This window comes from Siphateles boraxobius, unplaced genomic scaffold, assembly GCF_051911475.1.
Source record: "Siphateles boraxobius isolate OS27281-9 unplaced genomic scaffold, OSU_SipBor_1 25, whole genome shotgun sequence".
Classification (NCBI taxonomy): domain Eukaryota; kingdom Metazoa; phylum Chordata; class Actinopteri; order Cypriniformes; family Leuciscidae; genus Siphateles; species Siphateles boraxobius.
The window spans coordinates 21691315-21717098 of record NW_027508866.1 but is presented as its reverse complement, the minus strand read 5'-3'; the positions used below and the strand labels follow the sequence as shown (position 1 = coordinate 21717098).

Here is a 25784-nt window from a genome sequence, read left to right as displayed (position 1 = left end):
TGTATTGGCCAGCAGAATTTATGAACCCTCAAGGGACAATATCCATAAACATGTGTGGAGTATGCGTGTGTGCGGCGGCCAGACGCACTTAACGCTCATTTTCAATGGGGCGAGCAGCTGAGCAAAGTTCACTTGTGTCTGCAAATTTTAAATTGGAAGGAGGAATTAAATGGTTTTGGCCTCTGCACTCCTGCATCTTGCCAGTGGAGGGTTTAGTGAACCTGAACCCCAAGATGGGCATCGCTAATAACATCATCAAAAATCTATTTCCATCTCCACCTGATGTCAGAGGAATGCAGTCTCTGGCCCAGAAAGGGTCGTAATGGTCATTTGAGAACACCCTTTTGTTTTTGGGGAGGTCATTTCTCTCTAATGATCTTGCAGATTATGACAGATTTTATTTCATTATTAATTCATGTTCAGCTTTAATTTTATTTTACTTGTAGCGTTTCATAAGACACATAGTCCGTGGCTTTATCAGAGCATCGCCAAGAGAATGCAAACAAACCACACAGAACTTAATTCAGCCGTAACAAATAATAAAAAGACACGGTTATATAAAATGTCTGTAAGTGTAGGAGTAGTTTTGCCAAAAACTAAGACAAATTGAATGCAAATTTGGAATTGTTGTTGCCATTGTGTGGAGTTCACAGCAATGAACCTTAACAAAGTGCATTTGCAGAGTCCAAAAAACAATTGAGAGTACAAATATGGTTTTGAGTAGTAAATAAAATGGCGTTTCAGGCCATTTATGCAAAATTTTTCTCTTCCTGCTAATTTTAGGCCACCATGTGGCAAGGCGTTATTTGCATTAAGCCCCTGAAACCTATATATCAAAATCAAGATCTTGATGGATTTTTCAATGTTGGGTTTCACTGAGAGATTGTAAATGGACCTGAGAGTGACTGTCACTGCAAAGACATATCTATTTATTTTGTTGTGAAAAGAAGTTTGGGGTTGGTAAGAATACAGTAAAAACACTAAAGTTGTGAAGTATTATTACAGTTTAAAATAAATATTTTTGGTAACACTTTATTTTACAGTATCCTTGTTACACGTTACATGTAGTTACTGTAACAACTATAAATTATGCATAATTACATGCAACTAATCCTAAACCACACCCCAATCCTAACCCTATAGTAAGTACATGTAGTTAATTATCATTACACAGTACTTAAATGCATAATTACACTGTAACAAAGACATGGTTTTCTATTTGGAAAAAAAATAGAAAAGTTTTTAAAAAAATTGCATTTATTTGAAATAGAAATCTTTTGTAACATAACAAGTGTCTTTTACTGTCACTTAAAAAAATAAATCTAAAATTTTGAGGGGTAGCATATATGCAATAAATACTAAATATATATTTTGAGGAAATCACGCAAAATGCAGTTAGTAATAAATATTTATGGATGGAGAATTCCCATTTTGTGTGTTTACAGGTGGTTTATTGGTGACTGGTCAGAATGTGGGAAAACCTGTGACGGAGGCATCCGAACACGTACTGTTTTGTGTATACGTAAAATCGGCCCGGCCGAGGAGGAGACCCTGCAGGACAGCCACTGTCTGACCCATAGACCAATAGAGCAAGAGTCCTGTAACAATCAGTCCTGCCCACCCCAGTGGGTGACGCTGGATTGGTCTGAGGTGACCCGAAATGTTCTTCATCTATAAAGTCTTCGGATAATCTTCTTGCAAAGTTGTTTTCATATTGTTGTGTTGTGTTTTTGTCTATAGTGTACCCCAAAGTGTGGCCCTGGCTTCAAGCATCGTATTGTTCTGTGTAAAAGTAGCGACCTGACCAAAACCTTCCCACCAGCCCTCTGTTCGGACCATAACAAACCTCCGGTCCGGATTCGCTGCAGCCTTGGTCGCTGTCCACCACCACGCTGGATCCCTGGAGAATGGGGACAGGTACGAAGATTTATTTCAGAAGTTCAAAAGAACAGCATTTATTTTAAATTTGTAACAATATTAATGTCTTAACGGTCACTTCAGATCAACTTAATGCATCCTTGTTGAATAAAAGATACAAATCTTACTATGCTATACATCTGAATCTGAAAAATAGGCACTCTTATTTTTCGACTCCTCCCCTCCAATCATCTAGCCTCATTCTGGTATGTAATGTCCTTTTTTCGATCCAATCAAGTACCATCTTACTTTGAATATTGTTTCACTCCAATATACATCTCATATTATGAAAGTAAAATCAATGCAGTTTCATGTTGACTGTAAACTACAAGCAAATGCAGCCTTGTATAAGTATTTCACGTGTCGTTAAGATTTAGAACAACTAAAGAAAGAGTATTACTGTGCAATACATGCGTAACGACTGTTTTAATACAGCAAGAAAAAGACCATGTGTTTAGTTGACGTCAACAGAAGTTACACTCGCATGATAAACTAGAGCCTCTGGAAAGCCAGTGACGTGTGTGACAGCGAGTATAACAGCCCAAGAGTGTGTAAGTGGAGGTAATATCATCCAGATTGTTTGAAGTTTATCTCTGCCGTTGACAAGGTTTTCTGTCAGTGCCAAGAATATGTTTTTAAAAAGACAAAACATATCACTCTCAGACGGCTCTGTGGTTTTTCTCTTGAAAATAAGGATACTATCAGGATAACTGTGGTGGCTTGTAGTAAATCTTTTAAAAATTTCTGTATAAACAAAATAAAAACAATAATAATAATATCTTCCTCTATACAGGTAGTATTCCATAAGAGGAGAAAAAAATGTAGGGCAGTTGAAAAGGAGAGATTGAAAAATAGAAGTTCGCATCACCCTGGTTCCCTCAACAAAAGCCCAATAGGTTTTGGGATTATTGCAGAACATAAGCTCTGTGACCAACAAAACTCAATGATTGTTACACATTTTGTTCATTGTTTTAATCTTGACAAATGAACAAAACTTTTGAAGCCTAAATACAATCACCAGAAATAAAAAGCTAAACGTAGGTGATAAACATACTACACCACAGTCACATAACTTCAACATCACCATCAAGGTTCCAACAACTCTTTCAGTCTTTATTTAAAATCTACAAGATGGAAAGTTTAAGTAAGAATAATTTTCAAGGGCGTGATTATAAACAAGTTTGTGAAAGTGGACTAGTGAGTAGATGAGTTTACCTGTTCCAGTCCCAGACAATCTCTGTTACTTTAATTTACTATTATCACTGTAAAGCTGCTTTGAAACAATCTATATTTTTAAAAGCGCTATATAAATGAAGGTGACTTGACTTGAGCGGGAGAAAGAGAATATGTGCTTTCCGTACATAATAAACGTAATTTTGTGGCAAAAAAAAACAGAGAAATAATTTGTAATTTTTATCCTATTGTTTACTTATTTACTTGGTCATTGTCGTTGTGGGTTTTGGTTCTTCTGCTGCTGTAATTTGTAAAGACCTTTGAAATAACTGAAATCATTTGGCGAAGTGATATGGAACTGTAATGCGGTCAAGACCTGCCTGGAACTACTTTAGCCGTTCGTTTCGCTGAAAATAATTGCACTCCTTAGATAGAATGTCCGTTAGCCAATCAGATTCAAACATCCAACAGCCCTATAATATTACAAGAACAACAATAATTTAATGATCTGAAAAATATAACAAAAGTCTAGCTTTAACCATCTTCCTGAATGAAGTGACTGTAGTACAAGTTTCCCGCCATCCCAAGATTCCTGTAATGAACAGACTCTCATAATGGAGTGGCTGTTGAAGGGAGCCATGGGCCAAAAGGTCACTGGTTAAAATCCCACTTAAGGCCTTACATAACTGACATAACCCGTGCTCTAATAAAGTCTGTTTAATACAGTGGGGATGAAATGGGAAGGCTGCTGGAAACTCATCTGAGATGTCTGCACTCAAGTCCCATGAGGTGTCCTTCACTGTGGGTCTTACACGTGTTTATGACTAAATCCACATAAGATCCTTGTCTTGGCATGTGTCGTCAGTGTTTCTGTGGCATTCGCACTAGGCTCTGCAGCACAGTGACTAATGAGCTAAATTTGTGTATTGTATTGTATTGCTAGGCAACTATTTAGTTTTTCCATTGAATCACTGTGCTACATCATGGTAGGAGACTACTGGAATACATCTCAGTTTCATTCAGACAGTCGCAATTTACTCCCTCCAGCAACGTGGAGAGCTCTAATGTAGAACAGCTGACAGTAGTCAGAGATTCAATTAAACTATTACAATGACATTCCGCAAGTAGCTCTCGGTCCTTCGTTTTGGAGCACTGAGTTTGGGCCCGAATTCACAATCGTGCCACGGACCGCCTGACATACACCACACACAAAAATGCCTTAAAATCATTCACACCAGTCTAATTGGTTGGCTTCTTCACAATGGACTCTATATGCACTCTAAAAACTCAGCACTACAGAGGCTTCTGGTATAGTATTTTCCCATAGCAAACTGTCGATTACACCTAACTATATTAAAATATAGAATATGATATATATATATATATATTAGTAACTATGGTAATCATAATATTTTAGTATATGTACTTTTAGTACGATATAATATGTTAGTAATAATTTTCAGAAGCTTTAAATATCTTCAGCGTAAAGGTGGATTGTATCAATATTGCTTTGTCCTGTTGTGGGACACTTCCCACATATTTTATTTTATAGAATTTTTTATTTTTTTTTCATTTGTGTACTTTTCTCACAATTTCCATACACTTCACTGCACCGGAAGTTGTGTTGGCCATTAAGGGTGATTTGCGGAAGTGATCGTGCATATAGTTCATTTACAGGAGTCAGTGGTTTTTTTATGATTTCAAGGAAATAGTAGATACATTTCTTTAGAGTTTGAGAGAATTAAAGTAAAAGAAAGTAAAAGAGCGCCCTTGAGCACTTCAGAATTACATCTGATTTCAGATTTGCTACCTCGAAACGTTACGTAAATAAAAAATCAACCAATGTTGGTTGTTAAACATTATTCAGATATCCCTTTTCCTGTTTAACTCAATGGTCCTTGGCTGGAAAGTGGACAAGACTTAATGTCTGTTGACAAATGGGTTGAAAATACTGTTCTATTTACAATTTTGGGCCAGTTCCTGAAGTCTAACTTAACTGACTCGTTGTGGCAAAGTGGCTTAAATGATATTAATCTTAATTTTGCTTGTTATTTATACATCACACCTTATATTTAATCTCAAATATACTCCTCACTGTTGCTGCTGTCTTTAAGGTAACCAAGTACACTAACTTTTTGTTTTTTTACAGTTGTGGTGAAGTGTATATCAATTACATTATAATGTAATAAAATGTAATAAAATTCACTTGTACTGTACCATTTAAAACATTAGATTTAAATTGTTTGTTTTTTTAGACAAAATACAGAGTTTTAATATAATCCATTTATCTATCAGCCATAACATGAAAATAAATGATCAGTTTATGGTTCTGAGATATGGATTACAGGCTGAATTTACGGCTCATTGCATGTTTTTTTCTTTTACAGTGCTCTGCTCAGTGTGGACTAGGGCAGCAGATGCGGTCGGTTCAGTGTCTGTCGTATACGGGACAACCCTCCACCGAATGTCCAGACTCACTACGGCCCAACACCATGCAGCAGTGTGAAAGCAAGTGTGACGCTACACCAATCTCCAGTGGTGACGGTAAGTCAGTCACCCTTCTGCTAATCCCATGAAAGAGCGGTGATGATGACTTTCGTATCAGCTGCATCTGGCTTTGATCATAGTGTTGACATTTACAAAGTTTGTGGCCTCTGTTTTCAATTTTGAATTAACAAAGGATTATATTGTTCTATTCTTGCCCGTTATTAACTACCTCTGTTTGGAATCGAGGCAGGACACTATTTAGGCAATCCTGGATTCAATAAAAACTCTATGACCCTTGCGAGATGGATTCCTATTCCGATTCCTTCACTGGGGTAGCAGCGTTAGATTATCTCTTCTAATGGGATTAGTTCTATCCTAATCAACAGCAGTGACGGAATGTCAGCTTTCATTGTCATCAGCCATGGCAGTTAAAAGACTCTAATAAGAGACACAATAATTTTAATAGGGCCAGTTAGTGCGCTGCCACACTAATGCAGATGGCCGTCTGCCTGCGCTGTGAATCAGGTCGCTCTCTTTTACGCTGTAATTACTTTAAGAGGCTTGTGTCCAGGCCCTGAGTCATGGCCTCTTTTAAGGAAGAGTTTTGGACTTGATGCAAAGGAAGTCTATTAGTTTTCCAGTGCTACAGGGTCATGCAAGATCCTGTCCCCCTCCAGAGATGGTCTTATTATTGGGAGATACCAACCTCCACTGCCCTTCCAGAAGGAAAAATCATAATGGTCAACTTGGATCATGTATGTCTTGATGATCAATTACATTACAACCTTGACATCATTGAATTTCCGTCAGAGTTGTGTGACATTCAATCACTGTTTGAGGATTCCATAGAAATGAATAAGAAGTGCCTAAACTAAATCCTACCTGTTGCAAAATTGACAGTTACTAAAAACTATAAACTTTCAGTTATAAACTCTAAAAATAGGCCAATCCAAAATTAATGTTTAATGGGAAACATGTTGAAGATTACACAGAAGCTGTTTTCCAACAAAAGCAGTTTATTAAGCATTGTGAAGCCTCACCTCCATTGAGATCCATTCAAAATACTGCCACTTATTCTTATTTTTGTTTTATTTTTTTGCTAAACTTGGAGCCTTTGCCCCACCTCCCGCAGAATAACCGGCTGTCCTTCATATTCACACAAATAATGTTCTCAAGCATGTTTATTTTATGTTACAGACACAACCTCAGGTACTATGATAAAATGCATACACACGTATATGTTGAAGAACATATCAGTTATTCAATGTGCATAATCATGTCCTTTTATAATAAGTTATGTGCAATAAAACGGGTCTAAAACATTTTGTGTTTGTCCACTTTCGGCCACTTCCAGGGGTAGTCGAAAACGCAATGTGTTCGAACAGCCACAAAAGACCGTCTTCTCTCCGCCTACTGACCTAATGCGTAAACATGGGAAGCGCACTAGCCAGACTGGATTTAAACTTTGTCGGCTGGAGACACAAAGTTTGGTTTGAAGATGAAAAACGTATCTAGCACAATATTCTCTCACCATTCCTGATTTCTAACACACACTCACAGTCTGTCAGTGCAGAAACTAAAGCCGCTGCTCTCTGTGTGTTTTCCCGTGTCTCCGGGCGCATTCATATGTAAATTCCACACGCTTATTTTGTGCATTTGATCGAAAAATCTGAAAAAGCCCTTGCATTTATGTACTTGCCCATTGACCCTCCCCTTGAAGAAATCAGGACGGAAGTGGATAAAAGAGACAGATTAAAACATCAGGTGTAAACGGGAATGTGTCTCCCTCGTGTACTTGTGATCCAATCAACCAAAACACATCTTAATACCAGGTGTAAACAGGGTCAGAGTCTGCTAGCTTAGTATGCTGTTAACAGATTAGCCGGCAACCTTAGCGTACCATTAACTCATTATCATTCTAGCTTAGTATATATGGAATTTGCTACCACTACCACTACTTATTTGTACTATTTACTTTTCGTATTAACCTCTGCTACAAAATGATAACTGGAAAGGCTAATTGGATTAGATAGTTATAACTTCATATATTTTGAGACTACTTATTGGGGTATTAGAGGGATAGAATCTTGCACAACAAAAATTACTTACTGGAAATGTATCATGCTGCATCTGATTAGGACACAATGTAACAAGAGGTTGGAATAGACAGGAAATGAACAATAGCACAGGCAAAGTTGTAAAACATCCTTCTGACACTGTACCATCGTCCTGTGACGGGACGGTGAGATTTATTGGATCGCTAAATATCCTCCATGTGATGAAGATGACAAAGTCTTTCCATTTGCGCTCCCTTTCACAAGTGTATTAACCCCCTGGACCGATTACCACCTGGATTCACACAGACATCTAAAATATGACTTGCATTCTAAGAATCCAAAAGGTTGTCCTCAGAGGAAATGCAAACACGCTTTTCATTAAATGATTGGCAAGTCCGTATTCCTTGGTGTTTTGAAAGCAATAGATAATCCAAAATTAATAGTCTGCCATTGTTAACTTGCCTCCATGTCGTTCTAAACCCATTTGTCTTTTTTCTTCCGTGAAACTCAAATGGTGAATGCTTGAAGAATATCCTGGCTACTTTTAAAAGATTTTGAGTGAATAGCAACTTCAATTGCAGTGTGTTTCTCACACAAATCGATTATATCATGGCTTTGTAAGTCTTGAATTACTGGAGTAAGTTACTGGAACACAGCGCACAAGTATGTCCTCGTATGGAGTACTTTTACGATACCTTTACTCTGATTTTGGAGCCTGGCGGTCCCAGCTTAATTTCATCTTTTGTGTTCCACTAAGTTTGGAATGACATTTTGGAACGAGTAAATAATGACAGACTTTTAATTTTGGGGTGAATCATCCCTTTAACACAAGCCTAAAAGTTTCCCCTTTGTGGTTCCCCAGCATCAACCACTTTACTCACTCCTTCTCGTATCCTTTCTCATTCCACCTTTTTCTCTTCCCCTAGAGTGCAAAGATGTAAATAAGGTGGCATATTGCCCATTGGTGCTGAAGTTCAAGTTCTGCAGTCGTGCGTACTTCAGGCAGATGTGCTGCAAGACGTGCCAAGGACACTGACCCTGCGGAGAGAAGCAGAGACAGATGCTGCAACAAGGAAAGAGAGAGAAAACTGGCAGAGAGAAAAGCAGACCAGTGTTGGAGGAGTCAACACTGGGCATTGAGAAGGAAGCCTCTCTCTCTTGCTCATCAACACACACATAACTGCTTTTAGCCCTGTGGAACCCAAACCACTGCTCAGCACTGCGCTGACACCTGTTTTATTTTCACTTCTGTGAAGTGGGAATGTATAAAATGATCATTATTGTTGTTATTTTTATAATAATAATAATAATTGCTAATGGTTATTATTATTATCAATGTCTTTCTGTTGTTATAATCCAAAGTGCTGGACACAACACTCACAGAAGTAACACGGCAGAGGTTTACTTCAAGGTGCCCATCTACAGGAGTTTGGGATGTTGGTATATCCCGTTGTCTCACATAAACACTCCTCCCACGGTTTTGTTGGCAACTCTGCATTCAGAGGCATTCGAAACGATGACGATTGCTCACTCTGGCAGCATCAGAGCAATTGGAAGTAATTTGTTTTCAATAAGAGTTTGAAGCAACATGAGCATCAGAAGACTGACCACGACCAACAATGGGAGTGCGAACACGGCCATTCACGTGATCTGCCACATGATAGGAACGTTTCCAAACAATGGACAGGACAGCGACTTGGTGACATGAACGCCTCTTTAGGGTATAAAAAATGTTCACATTTTCCACCCAAATGATACTTTCCACCCCTAAAAACAAATAGGTATAGATCAGGGGTAGCCAACCCTGCTCTTGGAGTGCTACCTTTCAGCAGACTTAGTTTCAACACACCTGCCTGTAATGTTATCTAAACTCTGCAGGATGGTAGCCCTCAACAAGCAGGGTTGGCTACCTCGGGTAGAGATTTAATTGACCTTTGATTTAAAAAATATAGACTAGGAGTGTCCAATCCTGCTCCGTCCTGGAGGGCCACTGTCCTACAGAGTTTAACTCCAACCTAAACTTTTTTGGAAGTTTCTAGTAATCCTGAATTCTTTAAGTACTTGGTTCAGGTGTGTTAAATTTTGGTAGGAGCTAAACACTCCAGGACAGTGGCCCTCTATGAATAGGATTGGACACTCCTGGTATAGATGGTTAGAGCCTGTGATGGTCAGCTCAACTGTTTATTTTTGTGGTTAAATGGAGTAACCCAATACTAGATATGCATGTGGTTTTTATTGAAATCAATAACTTGGAACTTCTATGTACATTTACTCACTTGGCAGACACGTTTATCCAGAGTGACTTGCATTGAATTCAAGGACTACAACCCTTGACCTCGAAGTTGTTAGCAGTTGAGCTCTACCACTTGAGGAGCTTCTAAACTTGACAGCCCTAGTTGTTACACTTTTGACAATTACTTTCTAAAATAACATTGAAACCCAAGCGCCAAAGACAAACAGGGTAGTGTGATTGGGTGCTGAATTTGTGCAGGAGAAATCTCAATTAGAGCTTCAGAGTCCAGATGTTCAGTTGTGCTAGTCAACCTGTTTTACTGAGCGGAATCACATGACCACAGGCCAAATAATTCCACCATTGTCTGACACTCGAACAAGGCCTGAAAATCAGATTAGTTCCAAAGGGACGTTTCTACTATTATGTCTCTAGAATTATTGTGGACACCAGAGAGACATTAATTGCGATTCTGACGTGATTCTGCTTTATGGATCCGTATTTTGCTTTAAATTCTGGGGTTCTGACATCTATGCGTCTGTTCCGGGGCCCGCCGTGTTCCAGACGCAATAATTCTCACATAAAATGCGTGCTGCAGCCACAATCTGCCACATTATCAGCAGTATACACAGACAATTCATCAGCATGGGGCTGACTTGCTTGGATATCTCCTGGTCTGTGACGCTGATGCATTATTAGAGTTAAGTGAAGGGCCAGTGCCTGGGTAACCTGCCAGATTCCGCAGATCCGGTTTGCCATCGACTACCTCCAAAACACCTCCTCTTCCTCCTTTCCTGAGATTACAGTGCTTCCAGCCCAAACTCTTAAACCCTCCACACTCAATGGTGCTTTTCTTCCCTCAGTGGACTGTTTGTTCCACTGCCCTTCTTCCAATCATCTTTTAGTGGGCGGCTCTTCTGGTCCCGTGGTGCTATAAGACCTTGATGCATTGTAGGGTATGCGGTCTAAGCAAATGACAGAAAACCAAGAATACATTAGCTCTGTTCCTAATTCTAGAGAGCTTCCTACCTAGACCAGCTTTTTAAGGCATCATAGGTACGTTCCTGATGTGAAGACTGTTCCAAAAAGTAAGCAGTTCCTTTTTATGACACTTTTAGGCAGAATAGCATATTTCCTTTGCAAAGGCAATACCAGAATGCATTGTGTTGATCTCAATGTAAAACATTCTAGATTGCAGACTAAGTGAGAAATATTAATATTTGACTTAATACTGAAGAGTATGAAAAATATATAAAAATACAATTGAACCCAGTACTCATGTGCTGTGCATTTTTATGCTTTTTGGACTATTACGCATTAATTCAATTCAATTCAATTCAATTCAAATTTATTTGTATAGCGCTTTTCACAATACACATTGTCTCAAAGCAGCTTTACAGAAATTGCATTTCGGAAATGTACATAGAAAAATACAGTTAGTTAATCAAGTATTAATTTATGGCATAACATATCGCCGGCTTTGAGTCGTCTCTTCACAGGCGTCGAATCGTCTCTTCACAGGCGTTGGGGATCTGAAGTCTCCGTGAGAGGCTGGATACAAACTGGAGCTGACGAACGCATTAACTTTGCAACATGCTAACATTAAACCCTACTGGAATTATTTGTCAATCACAATTTCCTGTGCACTTTACGAATGCTATTTATGTGGCACAGTAGCAAACCGTGACTCTTGAACCTTGGCCCTCTCACCAGCTTCCCTCATCGGGAAAAAAGTAAACTTGGCCTAAAATCATCCTAGCTTACTGTGTCCTCTTCTATAATACTGCATGTTACCTTTGACAAGAAATGCCACAAGCAAACAGAATATAGCGAATAGCGCCAGCTATTTTATTAGCAGGGTTTTTTTGCATCGCATTCCTCAAAGCAGGCGAAACGCATTATACACAGTGATAACAAGCCCCACCCATTAAAAGGGACTATATGATTGGTCGATTTTCCTGTCAATTGAAATTCGTCTCTCATTGACTCGCTAAGACATAGACAGAAAACCAGCTCCCTGAGTTTTGGAACAGAGCTTTAGCATATTTTTCTGTTTTTCTTCCTTTCTGTTCTTTTAAGATCTTAAGTTAACATTCCACCAACTACATGTTGCAGTTTTCCACCATCCATGACTGAGTGTCTTTACCCTGCTTTCCAGCCAAGGGAACATCAAATTATAGAGCACTGGGGGACCTCAATCGGAGATCTCACCTTTGTTATGGGACACAATTGATTATTGAAGTTTTGAGGAATTATGGGACAGTTTTATGTTTTTAATCATACAACCATTTTACTTTTGCTGCTGCTACTCTTTTGTAGCCACAAACAACATTAATTGGATATGTATTGTTATGAAATGTTTAAACTGGGATTATTCAACAGTGAACCTTGATTGTAGGCCCAACATGCTGAGCATCCAGATTTGTGCTTGGTAAAATCCTAAGGCTTGAAGTACAAGTTTACTGGCTTTGGGACACGGACTCTCAATAAGACACTCAATGAAACTGGTACTGATCGCTGTGAACTTGTGTCTTTGAATATCACATTGTTTAACCTGTACCTATAGAATTTTGCATTTTTGTGAATAGTTGCTTACATTTTATATTCAGTATTATTAATGTTGGTACACTGTTACTAATTTTTTTTCATTTGTAAATTATATGCTAATTTATTGCCATGTGTCACTTGTCTTATGTATGTTTCACTGCATGCAAACCAAACTCTAGTCTAGTGAAAACGATGCAGTGGAATAACACCCTTCACAATCTTGTTTTAGTAAAATGTGAGTTTGAATGTGTCTTTTTTACTACTAGGGCGCTCTTAAAATATGTCAGAATGCTTTTGTGTGAGTCAGTGAGTTTGAGTGTGCGTATGTTGGTAAAATATTACTGCATTGTTTCTCAAGGGCCAGTGCTCACAAAAATAACAATTATAATAAATAATGGTAAATGGTGTCAAAGGGTAAGCAAAAAAATATATTAACTTTAACATTCTCAGTCCTTTGGCTTGTACCCTTTGTGAATCCTACAACATGTAATGGGTCCTGAATAAAATGACTTTAAAAGGGTTGTGTTTGCTTAGATGTTCTTTCCTGTGGTCTCCCACAAATGCCTAGTAATTCTAAATGAGTTTACTACCAGAGAACAACAGGCTCATTCATTAAAGGGATAATTCTCTCAAAAAGGAAAATTCTGTCATCATTTACTCACCCTCATGTTGTTCCAAACCCAAATTGCTTTCTTTATGCTTTTCAACACAAAAGAAGATTTTGCTGAATGTCCAGAGTGTTCTGAAACTTTACTGACTTTTGTCTTTAAACCTTTCTTTAAAGTCGTCTACTTCTGAATGGCTATCTGTGGATAAAGTTGCTATTGTTTGCTTAGCATGTCGTTACGGCAACTACCTGCTAACAGGGCTGTGCTAACAAGCCAAGCCTTGACCACCTGAGGCTTTATGGGATTGTATGCTTGCTGCTAAGCAATTTGCTCCGATTTCCACGTCCAGCGACTTCTCTGATTGGAAGATCTCTCTTGTTAGGATCATGGGTAGTGTAGTTCTTCACTGGGAATTCAAATGTGACACTACAGAACCAATCAAACATGACACTCAACAGGAACATTTATCATCACTTATTAAAAATCTTTTTGAATACTTGATTCTGATTGGTCAGACTGACCATCTAGGTAACTAAGGGGCTGTTTACATGACACCGTTTTCAACTAAAAACTTTTATGCCTTTTAACAGCGTTTTGGGTGACTGAAAAAGCAAACTTTTGAAAAAAGTGCAAGTTTTTAAAAACAGTTATGTCTCTCATATCATTCCGCTGACTCGTACTTGTTTCAAACAGTAGGCTATAAAACACAATGCCTTCATCTTGCATCTCAGTGAAAATTGTAGTGAAAATGACCTCAGAGGACAGTTAATATTAGCCTACTTGTAATATTGTTAGTGTTCATCATGTTGCTCAGATGATTGTTTTGTACTTTGTAATGGACATTTCAAATTTTTTTTTTTTTGGCAGAAGCTTTAATAATATAAAAGTAAAATTATAAAACATCTTAAATCAACATTTTATAATAAACAATATTGCAAGAATTACCATCTGATTGTACGTTGTTCCTTAATCTCGTATTTCAAAAAGGTTTAGGAAAGTATACGTTATGGTAAAAAGTTTCACTTTTTTTACTTCTGAAACCCAACTATTACGCTATTTGAACACTTATGCCCTACTTGCCATAATGCTATGAATTACTAGCAGCTCTGTTTTGTCTAAAGCAACTGCTTTTGAATACCTGAAAAACTGCTTGGGCTTCTGTCTCGTTTACTTGGAAAAAGAGAGCGATCGAAACAGAGACTGAGAGAAGATTAAGAACGTCTTAGCAGCTGGCTGCAACTGTCAGCCACAATTCGGCTGTTTACATGTCGACTCTCAGCATAGCCACAACAAAGATGAAGCAAGACAGCAGAGACACTTGCCAAGAAACAATTCCATTCTTTATCTCTTTGTAAACTAAAGGGACAGGCTGAGATGTCAAACGAAATAATGATATAGCATAACAGCCCTATATATGCATGGAAGCCAAAGACGGTTAAGTTGAAGCCTTTATGTTACAACTACATACATGGATGTCAACACATTTCAGTCGATGGCAACATGTTGTGAACAGCATTTGGTTTTGCGCCCCCAAGAGCTGAGCGTTCTCATTGTTAGCGTTAAGGGGGATGTACATAAGGCAATGGTGATCAAAGACATGCTGATGGCAAGATTGCACTCGCGTTTTTTACTTACCCAAAACAGATGTTTATCTTTGAAGGTTCTCAGAGAGGAACAAAGGCTTTGTTTACTGTGGAGAGGCTGAGCGTTTGCCTGAAAGTGCCTGACCTCGGGGGGTATGGTTTAATGCTGTCCCTATGTGGTCTAAATGTAGATTAGCCAGTGAGTCATGATCACTGATCACTTCATCATGATAGAGTGTTGAGGACGACAGACAAATCCAGCCTTCTGTATCACACTTATAATATTTGTACATCGGGATTATTACAGATTAGGCAGAATAAACAAGCTTTCAGTTCTGGCACACGTGCTGAAGACCAGCCTAACAGTGACAAATAACAATAGCTGTGTTCAAAAACTTAGTGAGCTGCCTACCTAAATTTAAGGTCGGAGTTCTTAACTCTAGCCCACAAGATCCACTGTACGGAAGAGTTTTGCTCCGACTCTAATCAAACACACCTGAACAAGCTAATCGACACCTTCAGGATTATTGGAGAGCTATAGGCAGGTGAGTTCCATCAGGATTGGAGCTAAAAAGAAAAGTGGATCTCGAGGGCCAGAGTTGAGAACCCCTGATTTAAGGTGTGTACCTGGCTGTCCAAAATAGCATAGTCTCCTGAGTAGTCTCATTAGTTTTTTTAATAAGTAACTACTTCACGACCGCTAAAAAAGTATGTTCTATATAGTATGAGTGTGTGTAGTATGAATGTAATCTGGATGTATTTGCAATGTTGTTATTATCATGTGACCTACCAGCGTCAGTTGCGTCGCTTCACTGCCATTCATATATCCTGTCCCGCGGCCTCATGGGATAGTGAAGCGTCCATCGTATCCACAATTCAGAATCTCACCGGAAATAGCAGGTCATCTGAGGACTTTTTGCAGACTCTTTTATGAGTACTGTGAATTCGGACATACTACTTTTGTCACATTCTGTTTTTTAACCTACTATTTAGTAGGGAAGTATGCGATTTCGGATCCAGCCATAGACTACCTTGTTTTGGCCTAAGATTAAAAAAATCCCAGAATGCCATTCTGCTAATGAGCTAAGTAGAAATTGACATATTGCTTTCAAATACTGTTACTCAAAACAATAGCATTGATAAAAATGGTCCAATTTAATTATATTTTACCCAATTTGTGTGTGGTGTGTATTTTTGTGCACATTAGTATATTGTGTCGTTAGCTTAGCAACATTAATTGTATTTGTAATTGTAATTTTATTGGAATCACTTGAAATGAATCTCCTGTACACTTCACATGGAAAAACTTAATTTACGTAACGACAGGAGTCTCAGCCTATAAAGAATTCCAATTCAGTCATTTGTGAGGTTTTCATTTTATGTAGGTTGCTCAGCATGCTAAATTAAAAGTCAGTTTTAAGGTGTGACACATCAAGCCAACAAAGAAACTAGCATTGACAAAACTAGACTGTGTTGTCGCCTCGCATCGCCTGCATCCGAGTCAAAAAGTTAGGCTTGAACCCACCGCAAAAACTACAGCCAATGGCCAATCAACACGTACATTATGTTCCTGCATGAGAGGAAATAACAGCAGGTGCCAGGAGTCTTTTTCTGTCATTCAAACAGGGAAATCAGAACCAGTGCCAAAGGTGCAACACACACCATCAATTATGTGATTCTACTGATCTAGCTTTGTAGCCCATTACAGGCAGAGAGAAAATATCAGCACAAGTGCTTTCCAAGAACAGGGGCTTCACTGAGGTGGGAACTCATTAGTACATCATAGGCAGTTTTGATAAAAAGGTGTGAATGAGAACCAGAAAGTACCAACCCAATGAGGATTCTTCTTTAAATAGGCAGTTAATTATAGAGACTGAAGACATATGTTAGCATTATTCATAACTGGATATAAAATGCATGAGTTCACCCAAAAATGGACACTGTCATCATTTACTCACCTTCAAGTCGTTTCATACATATAACATGAATTTCTTTCTTCTGTGGGACACAAAAGAAGATATTTTTTGTCCAAACTATTAATAAAAAGTCAATAGGGTTGAAATGTACTGAGCTCCTAAAAGGACGTGGTGGTGGAAAAAAAATTAGGATGGGAGAATATATTTTTTTTTTAATCTTTTGCGTTCCCTCGCAAAACTTTTGCATTCCCACGAGAAACTTTGCGTTCCCTCGCAAAACTTTTGCGTTCCCACGCAAAAGTTTAGCGTTCCCTCACAAAGATAATTGCGTTCCCACGCAAACCCTGTTGTGAGCTCGGACAGACACTTCCTGTTTAATGTCCCGCTGGCGATATTTTTTTTCACAGGATGGTAGGGGAAGACTCATGAATATTCATTAGGGAACTCATCCCTGATTGGTCTTAACCCCAGTGACTGGTAGGTTTAGGGGCGGGGTTAGGGGTAGGTCATCAGACCCCCAGTGACGGGTAGGTTTAGGGGCGGGGTTAGGGGGTAGGTCATCAGACCAATCAGGCATGAGTTCCCTAATGAATATTCATGAGTCATCCCCTACCATCCTGTGAAAAAAATATCGCGTCCCGGTGGCATTGCTTCAGAGCTCCGTACGTTAATGGAGCGTTTCATAGTGTTTGAACTTGGACTCAAACATAAAGAAATGCGGTCAATGTTTAACACAAGGAACTTCCCGGATCAATATTCTTGAGCTAAACGTTGTTAAAACACAAACGACACCTATTTACAATCACAGTAACCTTGACAACGAGCTAATTCTCCTCATAATATAAATTTATCTCTAAACAGCCGATTGAGAGACAAGTCCAAATAAGGGGCCGCCTGCAAAGTTCAAATCCGAAACCCTTCTGCACATTTTATATTATTAAACATATTCTATAGCTTCACTATGACATTGTGGCCAAATTCAGTTCACACATCACCGCTCTCCTGCTGGTTATACTACAATACTTAGTTTGATTAAAAAAAGCATAGTTGTTATAAATAAAATCAATAACTTCACACTGTTATACAGTGTAATGCCATCGAAATTCAGTAAGCAAATATAATGCATAAGCTATGATTGTAACTAGCTGCACACAGTACCAATATAATTTTGTGTAAATAATAGGCCTACTTATTTTTTATTTGCAATTACTTCCCATACTAGCTTTCCTGTAGCTCAAACAGTAGAGCGTTGGTGCATACAATGCTAAGGTCATATATGTTCGATTCCCAGGGAAGAGCAAGAACTCATGAGAATGTAAATGTATACCTTTGGATAAAAGAGTTACATTTACAGTTATGCATTTGGAAGACAAAGTGTTGTATAACCAATATTAGAGCAGTGATGTGTGAACTAAATTTGGTGTGTTACAGTGAAGTTATTGAATATTTTTCATAATATAAAATGTGCAAAAGCAGTGTAGTATGACCAGTGGGTCACCATTGATGTGTAAGCTGAATTGGGTGGCACTACAGTTTGTAACATTGAAGTTAATGACTATTTTTGTATTTTTGAATATGAGTTGATGCTGTAGTCGTTTGTTGGGTTATATTGCACTTTGCAGATGGTCCCTTGACTTGTCTCTCAGCCGCCTGCACATAAAGATCCATTTAGCCTATATTATAAAGCTAGTTTTGATGAAAATTGGGTTGTAGCTCGTTGTCTAGGTTACTGTGATTGTAAATAGGTGTCGTTTGTGTTTTAACAACGTTTAGCTCAAGAATATTGATCCGGGAAGTTCCTTGAGTTAAACACTGACCGCATTTCTTTATATTTGAGTCCAAGTTCAAACACTATGAAACGCTCCATTAACGTACGGAGCTCTGAAGCACTGCCAGCGGGACAATAAACAGGAAGTGTCTGTCCGAGCCCACAACAGGTTTTGCGTGGGAAGGCAAATATCTTTGCGAGGGAACGCAAAACTTTTGCGTGGGAACGCAAAACTTTTGCGAGGGAACGCAAAGTTTCTCGGGGGAACGCAAAAGTTTTGCGAGGGAAGGCAAAAGATTTTTTTAAAAAAATTCTCCCATCATAATTTTTTTTTCACCACCACGTCCCTTTAGGGGCTCCGTAGAAATGCTTTGTTTTGGACCCCATTGTCTTTTTTTTACTGTTTAGACAAAAATAGTTCAAACAAATAACTTTAGTGTTCTGCAGTGCATAAAAGGAAGTCATACAACAGAGTGCCATGAGGGTATTATATAACAAATTATGACAGAATTTTCATTTTTGGGTGAACTATCGCTTTAAGTTCTCCTGTCATTTTTTCCTTCAGCTCGACAGATGCTATCGGCATCATGCTGGTGTCCTAATGATGTCAATCAAGTCAAGTCAAGTCACCTTCATTTATATAGCGATTTTAACAATATAGATTACAGTAGCTGCGTTTCCACTGCCGGGCCAGGGCCGAGCCGTGCTAGTGCGTGCCAGGGCCAGTCGCGTTTCCACTGTCCCTTCCGGGGCTTGATCGGGGCTTACTCAGAGGCAATGTCCAGGATTTCTGGCCCGTCGAATACCTTGGGCCAATGCGGGCCAGCTAGGGCTAGAGGCGTGGGCAAGGTAAAAGGCGGAGTTTATTGGTGTTAGGGAAAGTTATGGTCTGCGGCAAAGCCGGCAAGATGCACATTTCACTTTTTTATATTGCGCAAAATAATCGCTGCTCGAAATGGAGAATCGCCTGTACTGACTGGTCTGTCGAAGATATCAAAGCTCTTTTGAGCATTTGGGCAAAAGAAAGGGTACAACGTCAATTTGACGGCGTGTGAAGAAACGAGGACGTTATAAAATACATTGTTGCTGAATTTTCTAAGCTAAGCATTCAGCGAGCAACGCTTCAAGTTCGGGAAAAAATAAAAAAGTTGCGGGCGCAGTATTGTACAAGGCGATTAAAACGCACAATGGACAAAGCGGAGCTCAGAGAAGAAACTTTCCATGGTTCGATCTGATGGACGGTGTGCTGGGTCATTGTCCCTCTGTTAGTGGTGACTCGCGAGACAAGTCGGGACACTATTGCAGCCACGGCCGGTGAGTTAATATACATGCTATCTTCCTAACTTAAAAAATAAATAAATTCATAATACCCGCTGAAATGGGTTGGGTTCGATGACGTTTGATCCAGAAAGGCGTGTTGGGGCGGGGGTTAGGGCAGCGTTGCGGGGCTACTGGCCCGGCAGTGGAAACGCAAGCCCGGTGCTTCAGGCCTGAGGCCACTGGCTCGGCTCGGTTCGCTGTTAGCCCTGGCCCGGCCCTGGCCCGACAGTGGAAACGCGGCTAGTGATAATAGGAAGTTACAGTAACAGAGATTCTTTTGGCTTTACAGCAGCTCTAGAATAAAGTTATTGTTCAGCTAAAGTCAGTTTTGATTGATTGATTCACTTCCGTTGCAAAGATCATTAGTTATTAACTTAAAAGGGGCCGCTTACTCGACACCATTCTAAAACACTCAACGCGCTCCGGCCTGCTCATCCGCACAACAACAATGCCTGGTGGCTCGAGAACGCAAATCCTGAAATAGATTCCAATGTGCAAGCCTTGAAAATTTTAGAAAAAAAAGTTATCACTCTGCAAACCTCAAAAACGCAAACTGGCGAAAACGCAGACGGCGGCACACACACATCACGTGTTTAGTCTATAGGTATACGCGTTTGAATATATATGTGCGCAGGTGTGTAGTCCTTCTTTACAAACCCTCAACACATCACTTGTCTGGCCTTAAAAATATATAATAAAGAATTATGTATCGCTTCCGTGTAGCCACGTGAACCGTAATTATTCCGACACCGTTTTATCTGTACAGAGGTAAAGGGAAGGGATGGAGGCCTTCACTGGGGAGAGACTAGTTTACACTTCAGGACTGCATTGTCGTCGTGTCCAGGCACAGGTCCTTCATCAGATCCAGATACGGCATATTAGCATAGACACCATCCTTCTTAAGATGTAACAAGTACGTCAGGATTTATGGGAAGTGTTCCCAGTTCCGGCTGACCTAATCTATGCAGCCTAATATTGAATTATAGAAGTCTTTTACAGAATGTGTATGCTAGGTCAAAGAGATGTGTTTTTATTCTAGATTTGAACTGACAGAGTGTGTCTGCTTCCCGGACAATGTTATTCAAGAAAGATACACAGTGCTGTAACTTCCACAAATCCAGATCCACATGGGGTCACGTGCACTTCTAAGCACTAAATGGCACATGGGAACATGTCTGGGACCCTTTTAGAGAATTACGGTAGATGTGCTTCAAAGAATTTTGGCTCTACTTGAACAACAGTTTTCCAGATAAATCATACAGAGCTGGTTTTCATCTGTGGCACCAAAAAGCCTCGAGCTCATGTAGTCTGCTTCTGTAAAGAGATACAGGGGCAGATATGACGTGGGGGGAAAAACCAAGACTATACTGTAGCTTCATGATCTACAAGGCTTCAGCTGTTAATGAATCAGATGCACTAGAAGCTGATATGATGAGGTGTGGGAAATAACAGCCAAATGAAAAACAGCTCTTCGCCAGGAACAAGAATCGCCAGCCAGGTTTCCCAGACCCATTAAGAGCATCTCAAGTGTTCTGACAGAACTTGGTTTGAACAAACAAGCTTCCACCAACACCCCAGATGGTGTTGCTGGAGACACAGCACCCATGCTTAGAGGCATGTCATGGAAGAATTTTGCCCTGAGGTTGGAGGGTCATATCATCAGCAACTGCTATCTGCTGAGCTCCTTCCAGAAGCTCTCCCAGGTTCGGATCCCATCTCTTTTCCCACAGCTGACTGCCATATTGCAGCACTTTAGAGAAGATCAAAGCCAAATGGCTACTGAGCTGACAAGCTGGACAGCATCAGTCTTGCTTCACATTAAAAGAGCATGTTCTTACCTTGCTTTTTCAACATACACTGGGAAACTCCATTTCATAGGTGGGACAAAAAAGTTCAGCAATCTAGATAAAGGGATACAGTAGTTCACCTAAAAATGAAAATTCAGACCATTTTACTCATGGTTTCAAACTAATATTGAACACAAAAGTAGAATTCATAGTTATGTCTGTTAAGTCTGAACAAAATTAAACCATATTACTATATTCCAATTCACAAACCATGTAATTATTCAATTATAGGTCCTTTCACTCCAAGAACTATAACTATAATTGTAATACTATGAGAATAGGGAAGTCTACACAACAAATATAACAGTATCGGAACAGAGAAACAATATTGTTGTAATTACTTTCAGAACTTCTTTTCTAACTGATAAATGATAAAAACACTGTGACAACCACAATCCATCTGACTGCAAGACCTGAAGCATTTAAAGTGCTAGATGTTATAACTGCAAAATGCACATATAATAAACAAAATATTATTGTCTGTTGGTGTGGATACTAATGTAGTTGTGAGTATTGTTATATCTGTACTTATCGCTCTTGGTGTCAATGGCCTCAACAGTCCCCTCTGCCAGAGATCAAAAATTAAATTTGCTGCTTAAATGGCACAAGTATGGTTGATTTGTAGGGTTGGAAATTAATATAGGCTTGGGATAAAAATGCAACCAAAACGAACAAAAATACCCACAATCTAACAATCACAACTGAAATCCATTGGAAAGTACTTAGGTAATCAAAGCTTCACGTACTGATGACAAAGACACACGGATCCGCGAAAACAACTAAAAACGCTGTATTACGTTTGCCAGGCCAGTAGTTGACGAAGTCAGAATTAGAATAATTTGGCAATGATAGAATTTAGCGTATGTAAACAAAGCTCCAACAAAGCCACAGAAGAACCGGTGCATGTCTGAACAACACGCAGAGGTGTTTTGTAGATGAATCCACATTTTTACCAAATCAGTTGAGTGAATGATTCAATGACCCATTCATGAAGACAGTAACTTGCTAAATCCTTGAGTGGATATTTTATATTTAGAATGTTAAAATGAAACATTAATTGTAAATGTAGTGTAAATGCATTCATGCCACCTCATTATTTTTAATTTAATTCTAAGTTTAAGAATTTGACATTTATTAAAGGTTCTTTTAATAAGGTTAGAAAATTTGTCTTTAAAAAAATGCCCCTAGGAATGAAAGTGGGAAATTTAAACAAAAATGTATCTTATCACCTCTAATTATCACTGCTGGATTGACTCCAATGCGTCTTGTGACCATGTATGTCAAATCTGACACGGCACAAGCAAAGTTGATTTGAGAGCTGCATGTGAAATTTGATAGAGGAAGGTCTAGAGTCTAGACTGTTCTTGTCCATTCAATGAAAGTAAATGGTGACTATGAATGTTTGAATCCCATACGACTTGTGGACTTTATTTCAAGCCTTGGTTTAGTCATCTTTATTTATATAGCGCTTTATACAATAAAGATACAGTTTAGATTGTTTTGTGTGATGAAGATACCAAAATATTTGTCATTATTAACAGAAAATCTTGCTTTTAGGCCCAAGAACGATTACTATAAAGATACCTACATTATATTAACGTTCTCATCAGTGGAAAATATTGTTTTGTTTATTCTAAGAGCGCTGCAGTTTTGTTGTCTGCCACTTTAAATTCTCAAGCTGAAGCAGGATGGATTCTGATTGGCTGTCAGTTTTTATTGTTCATAAAGCTGGGTAAAAATCATTCTGAAAGTACGATATTGTTTCTCTGTTCCGTTATCATTCTACTTGTGGTGTGGACTCTGCTATTCTTTTATATTTAGAGTGATGTTTAGAACTATATCTTTATTGTTATCAGTTTATCAGTAATACAGTTATTGTTCTTGGTGTGAACGACACTTTTCACTAAAAAAATGTCTTAGTTTATGTACAGTTTGAAGTGCAGAATATTCCAGAATTAGAAAATCAGATGTATAGACTATTTTCATAATACATTTTTTGTATTCACCACTCACTTTCATTGTATGGAAAAGATCAGCCAACACATTCTGCTTGCTCCTAACATGGCGAGATCCAAAAATGTACACATGTGCATTGGAACCATCAGCTGTACTCGCAGATAACCTTGATGTCTCTCATTTTTTCATGATATGTTTTACTGACTTTGAGAAGAGCGCAGGTAAGTAGATTAACTGTACTGCAAATCAATAACCAATCACTTAGCCTGAAAGACGCACAGTAAAAAAGGCCCGGAGAGGGTGAAGGACCCTAATGTCTTCCCCTCTAAGCACATGCTGCTAATGGAACAGACGGGGACAGTATGAGATGAAGAGGACCTGTCGTCCTGCACCCTCCTTACGCTGTTGTACTACTCTAACTCTTCAAAAGTAGACTGGGGATTTCTGAGAAACATTTAAGCTACACTATGCCATTCTGTACGTGTTATCACATTTGTAGGGTTGATTTCAGGGGTCAGTTAAGAGGATGGAGATCTCTGAACGATCTCTATTCTGGACTTGCATTGCAGTCATTTACCAAAATGCATTTTGGTGGCCTTGCCTTGCCTTGCCTAAACAGGACGATAACACAGGCCAGATACCGGACACACTGAAGACGGATGCAAAGAAGAGAACTGAGACAGGACTGACTGTCTTCGGACTTTGAAAGGTTTCGATGGCATTTTTTCCCCATCTCCTCCGTATAAAGTAATGTTTATAAGCGTAGCGCTGCTTTGTGTTCAGCGATAACCAAAGAAATCGCTGCTGTTCCACAAGCGCCACCTACTGTCAGAGAGTAAATTAGCATTTTCATTCAGTCCGTCTGCTGCTTTTGTTTTGTGCAAGTGTGTCTTATGTAGCATAATTTTACAAATATAAGGGCATTTTTACACAACAATGATATGCTTAAAACGGAGAAGTTTTTCCTTTTGTACACCAATGTAAAAACGATCCCCATTTACACGGATCTGTGAAAATGACTATAAATGCTGTATTCTGCTGCCAGGTCATTAGATGGCGATGAAAACTGAACACGTAATACGCATGTGCATGATGTCATCATCTTCAGAGATTAACATTTTTGTTGTTAACATGTAGACTGTTTTTCAAAAACTTGCACTTTGATACGATTTTCAAAAGTTTGCGTTTTCAGGCACCCAAAACGCCGTTGTTGTATAAATGAACGGCCAAAATGCATTACATTTTTTTTGTTTTTAGCTGAAAACAGTGTCTTGTAAACAGCCCTTAAAGTCAGACCATTCAGTTTTTGCTTTGAATCTTGAAATTACATTTAATTTAAATAAAAAAACAACTGCTCATGCTTCATGTGTGTAGAATCCTTGTTTGGGTCATGATTAAAATGCAGTTGTTGCCTTTAATTCCAAATGGCTGCAGATATTTTTAGCCAATTTGCCTATTATAGAGCAAATAAACAACACATAAATGTGCTTAACCAAAAGGGGGGAAAGCAGCAATCAGGATCTGACAATTTGTTTGTAAAGAAAATCTGAATCAGCAATGAAAATTCATGATCGGTTCATCACTAAAAGAGGAGAATGTAAAACAGACATGCCGTTCACAAACAAAATAGACTTGAAACCAGCTGACTAAAAAATCCATAAACTGCTATGTGGGTGTAAATATGGGAGCTATAGCATTTTAACAGGGACAGATTCTGGCCATCCCGTCTGTAACACAGTCTGCTCCTCCATTATCTTTTCGATCTCATCTCCATATCCCTTTTGTGGCTAGAAGCAACCCCTGTTCTGCACAACTCTTGTGTATGAGATACATACACTCTTCATTTTCAGTCCTCCGTCAATTAAAAGAAGCATTTGCCACCAATTCCCTTACCTAAATCCAACAGACAGAAACGCACTATATGAAAGTATGCGAATGTAGATGGTCAAAGTTTTACCGCCACAGTATCTCCTTGTACTCATTGCATTATTGTGACAGTAACACACTCCAATACTCAAGGAGGCAATAGAGTTTCATTCAAATGTCTCCATGTCTGTCCCATTAAATCACATGAAACATGGTCATGTTGTTCCAAAATAAATGTTGTTTTTTTGGGTTAAATTCCTGTTGGGCTGTTGTAAACACAAGCGCAACATTTTTTCACATTTTATTCTACAACATAAAATAGATCAGTAATAACCCCTTGTGTGTGTACTCCCAAGCTTTTTCTTGTCTTGAAAATGGCAGTTGTTAACAAGTGGCTAAATGGGACTACAGAGGTTAGCTGGGATGTTAAACATCATCAGCCGAACTGGTAAACTCATCTTCTCACAGGTCCACTTTTGCAGCCTTGTTGTTTATAATCCCGCTCTTGT

At 38.9% G+C, this 25784-nt stretch overlaps 2 protein-coding genes across 2 annotated transcripts in view; one reads left to right on the top strand and one right to left on the bottom strand.

Annotated features, from left to right (window-relative positions):
* Window positions 1-12931, top strand: part of adamts6 (ADAM metallopeptidase with thrombospondin type 1 motif, 6) — a 96538-nt gene extending 83607 nt beyond the window's left edge. Inside the window, exons 22-25 of the mRNA XM_077243170.1 lie at window positions 1446-1650; window positions 1741-1917; window positions 5478-5634; window positions 8561-12931. Of these exons, the coding sequence (XP_077099285.1) occupies window positions 1446-1650; window positions 1741-1917; window positions 5478-5634; window positions 8561-8670 (649 nt within the window). The 3' untranslated portion in view covers window positions 8671-12931. The remainder of the gene's footprint in view (window positions 1-1445; window positions 1651-1740; window positions 1918-5477; window positions 5635-8560) is intronic.
* Window positions 1-25784, bottom strand: part of kiaa1958 (KIAA1958 ortholog) — a 269067-nt gene that overhangs the window by 51527 nt on the left and 191756 nt on the right. The gene's annotated exons all lie outside the window — the stretch shown is intronic.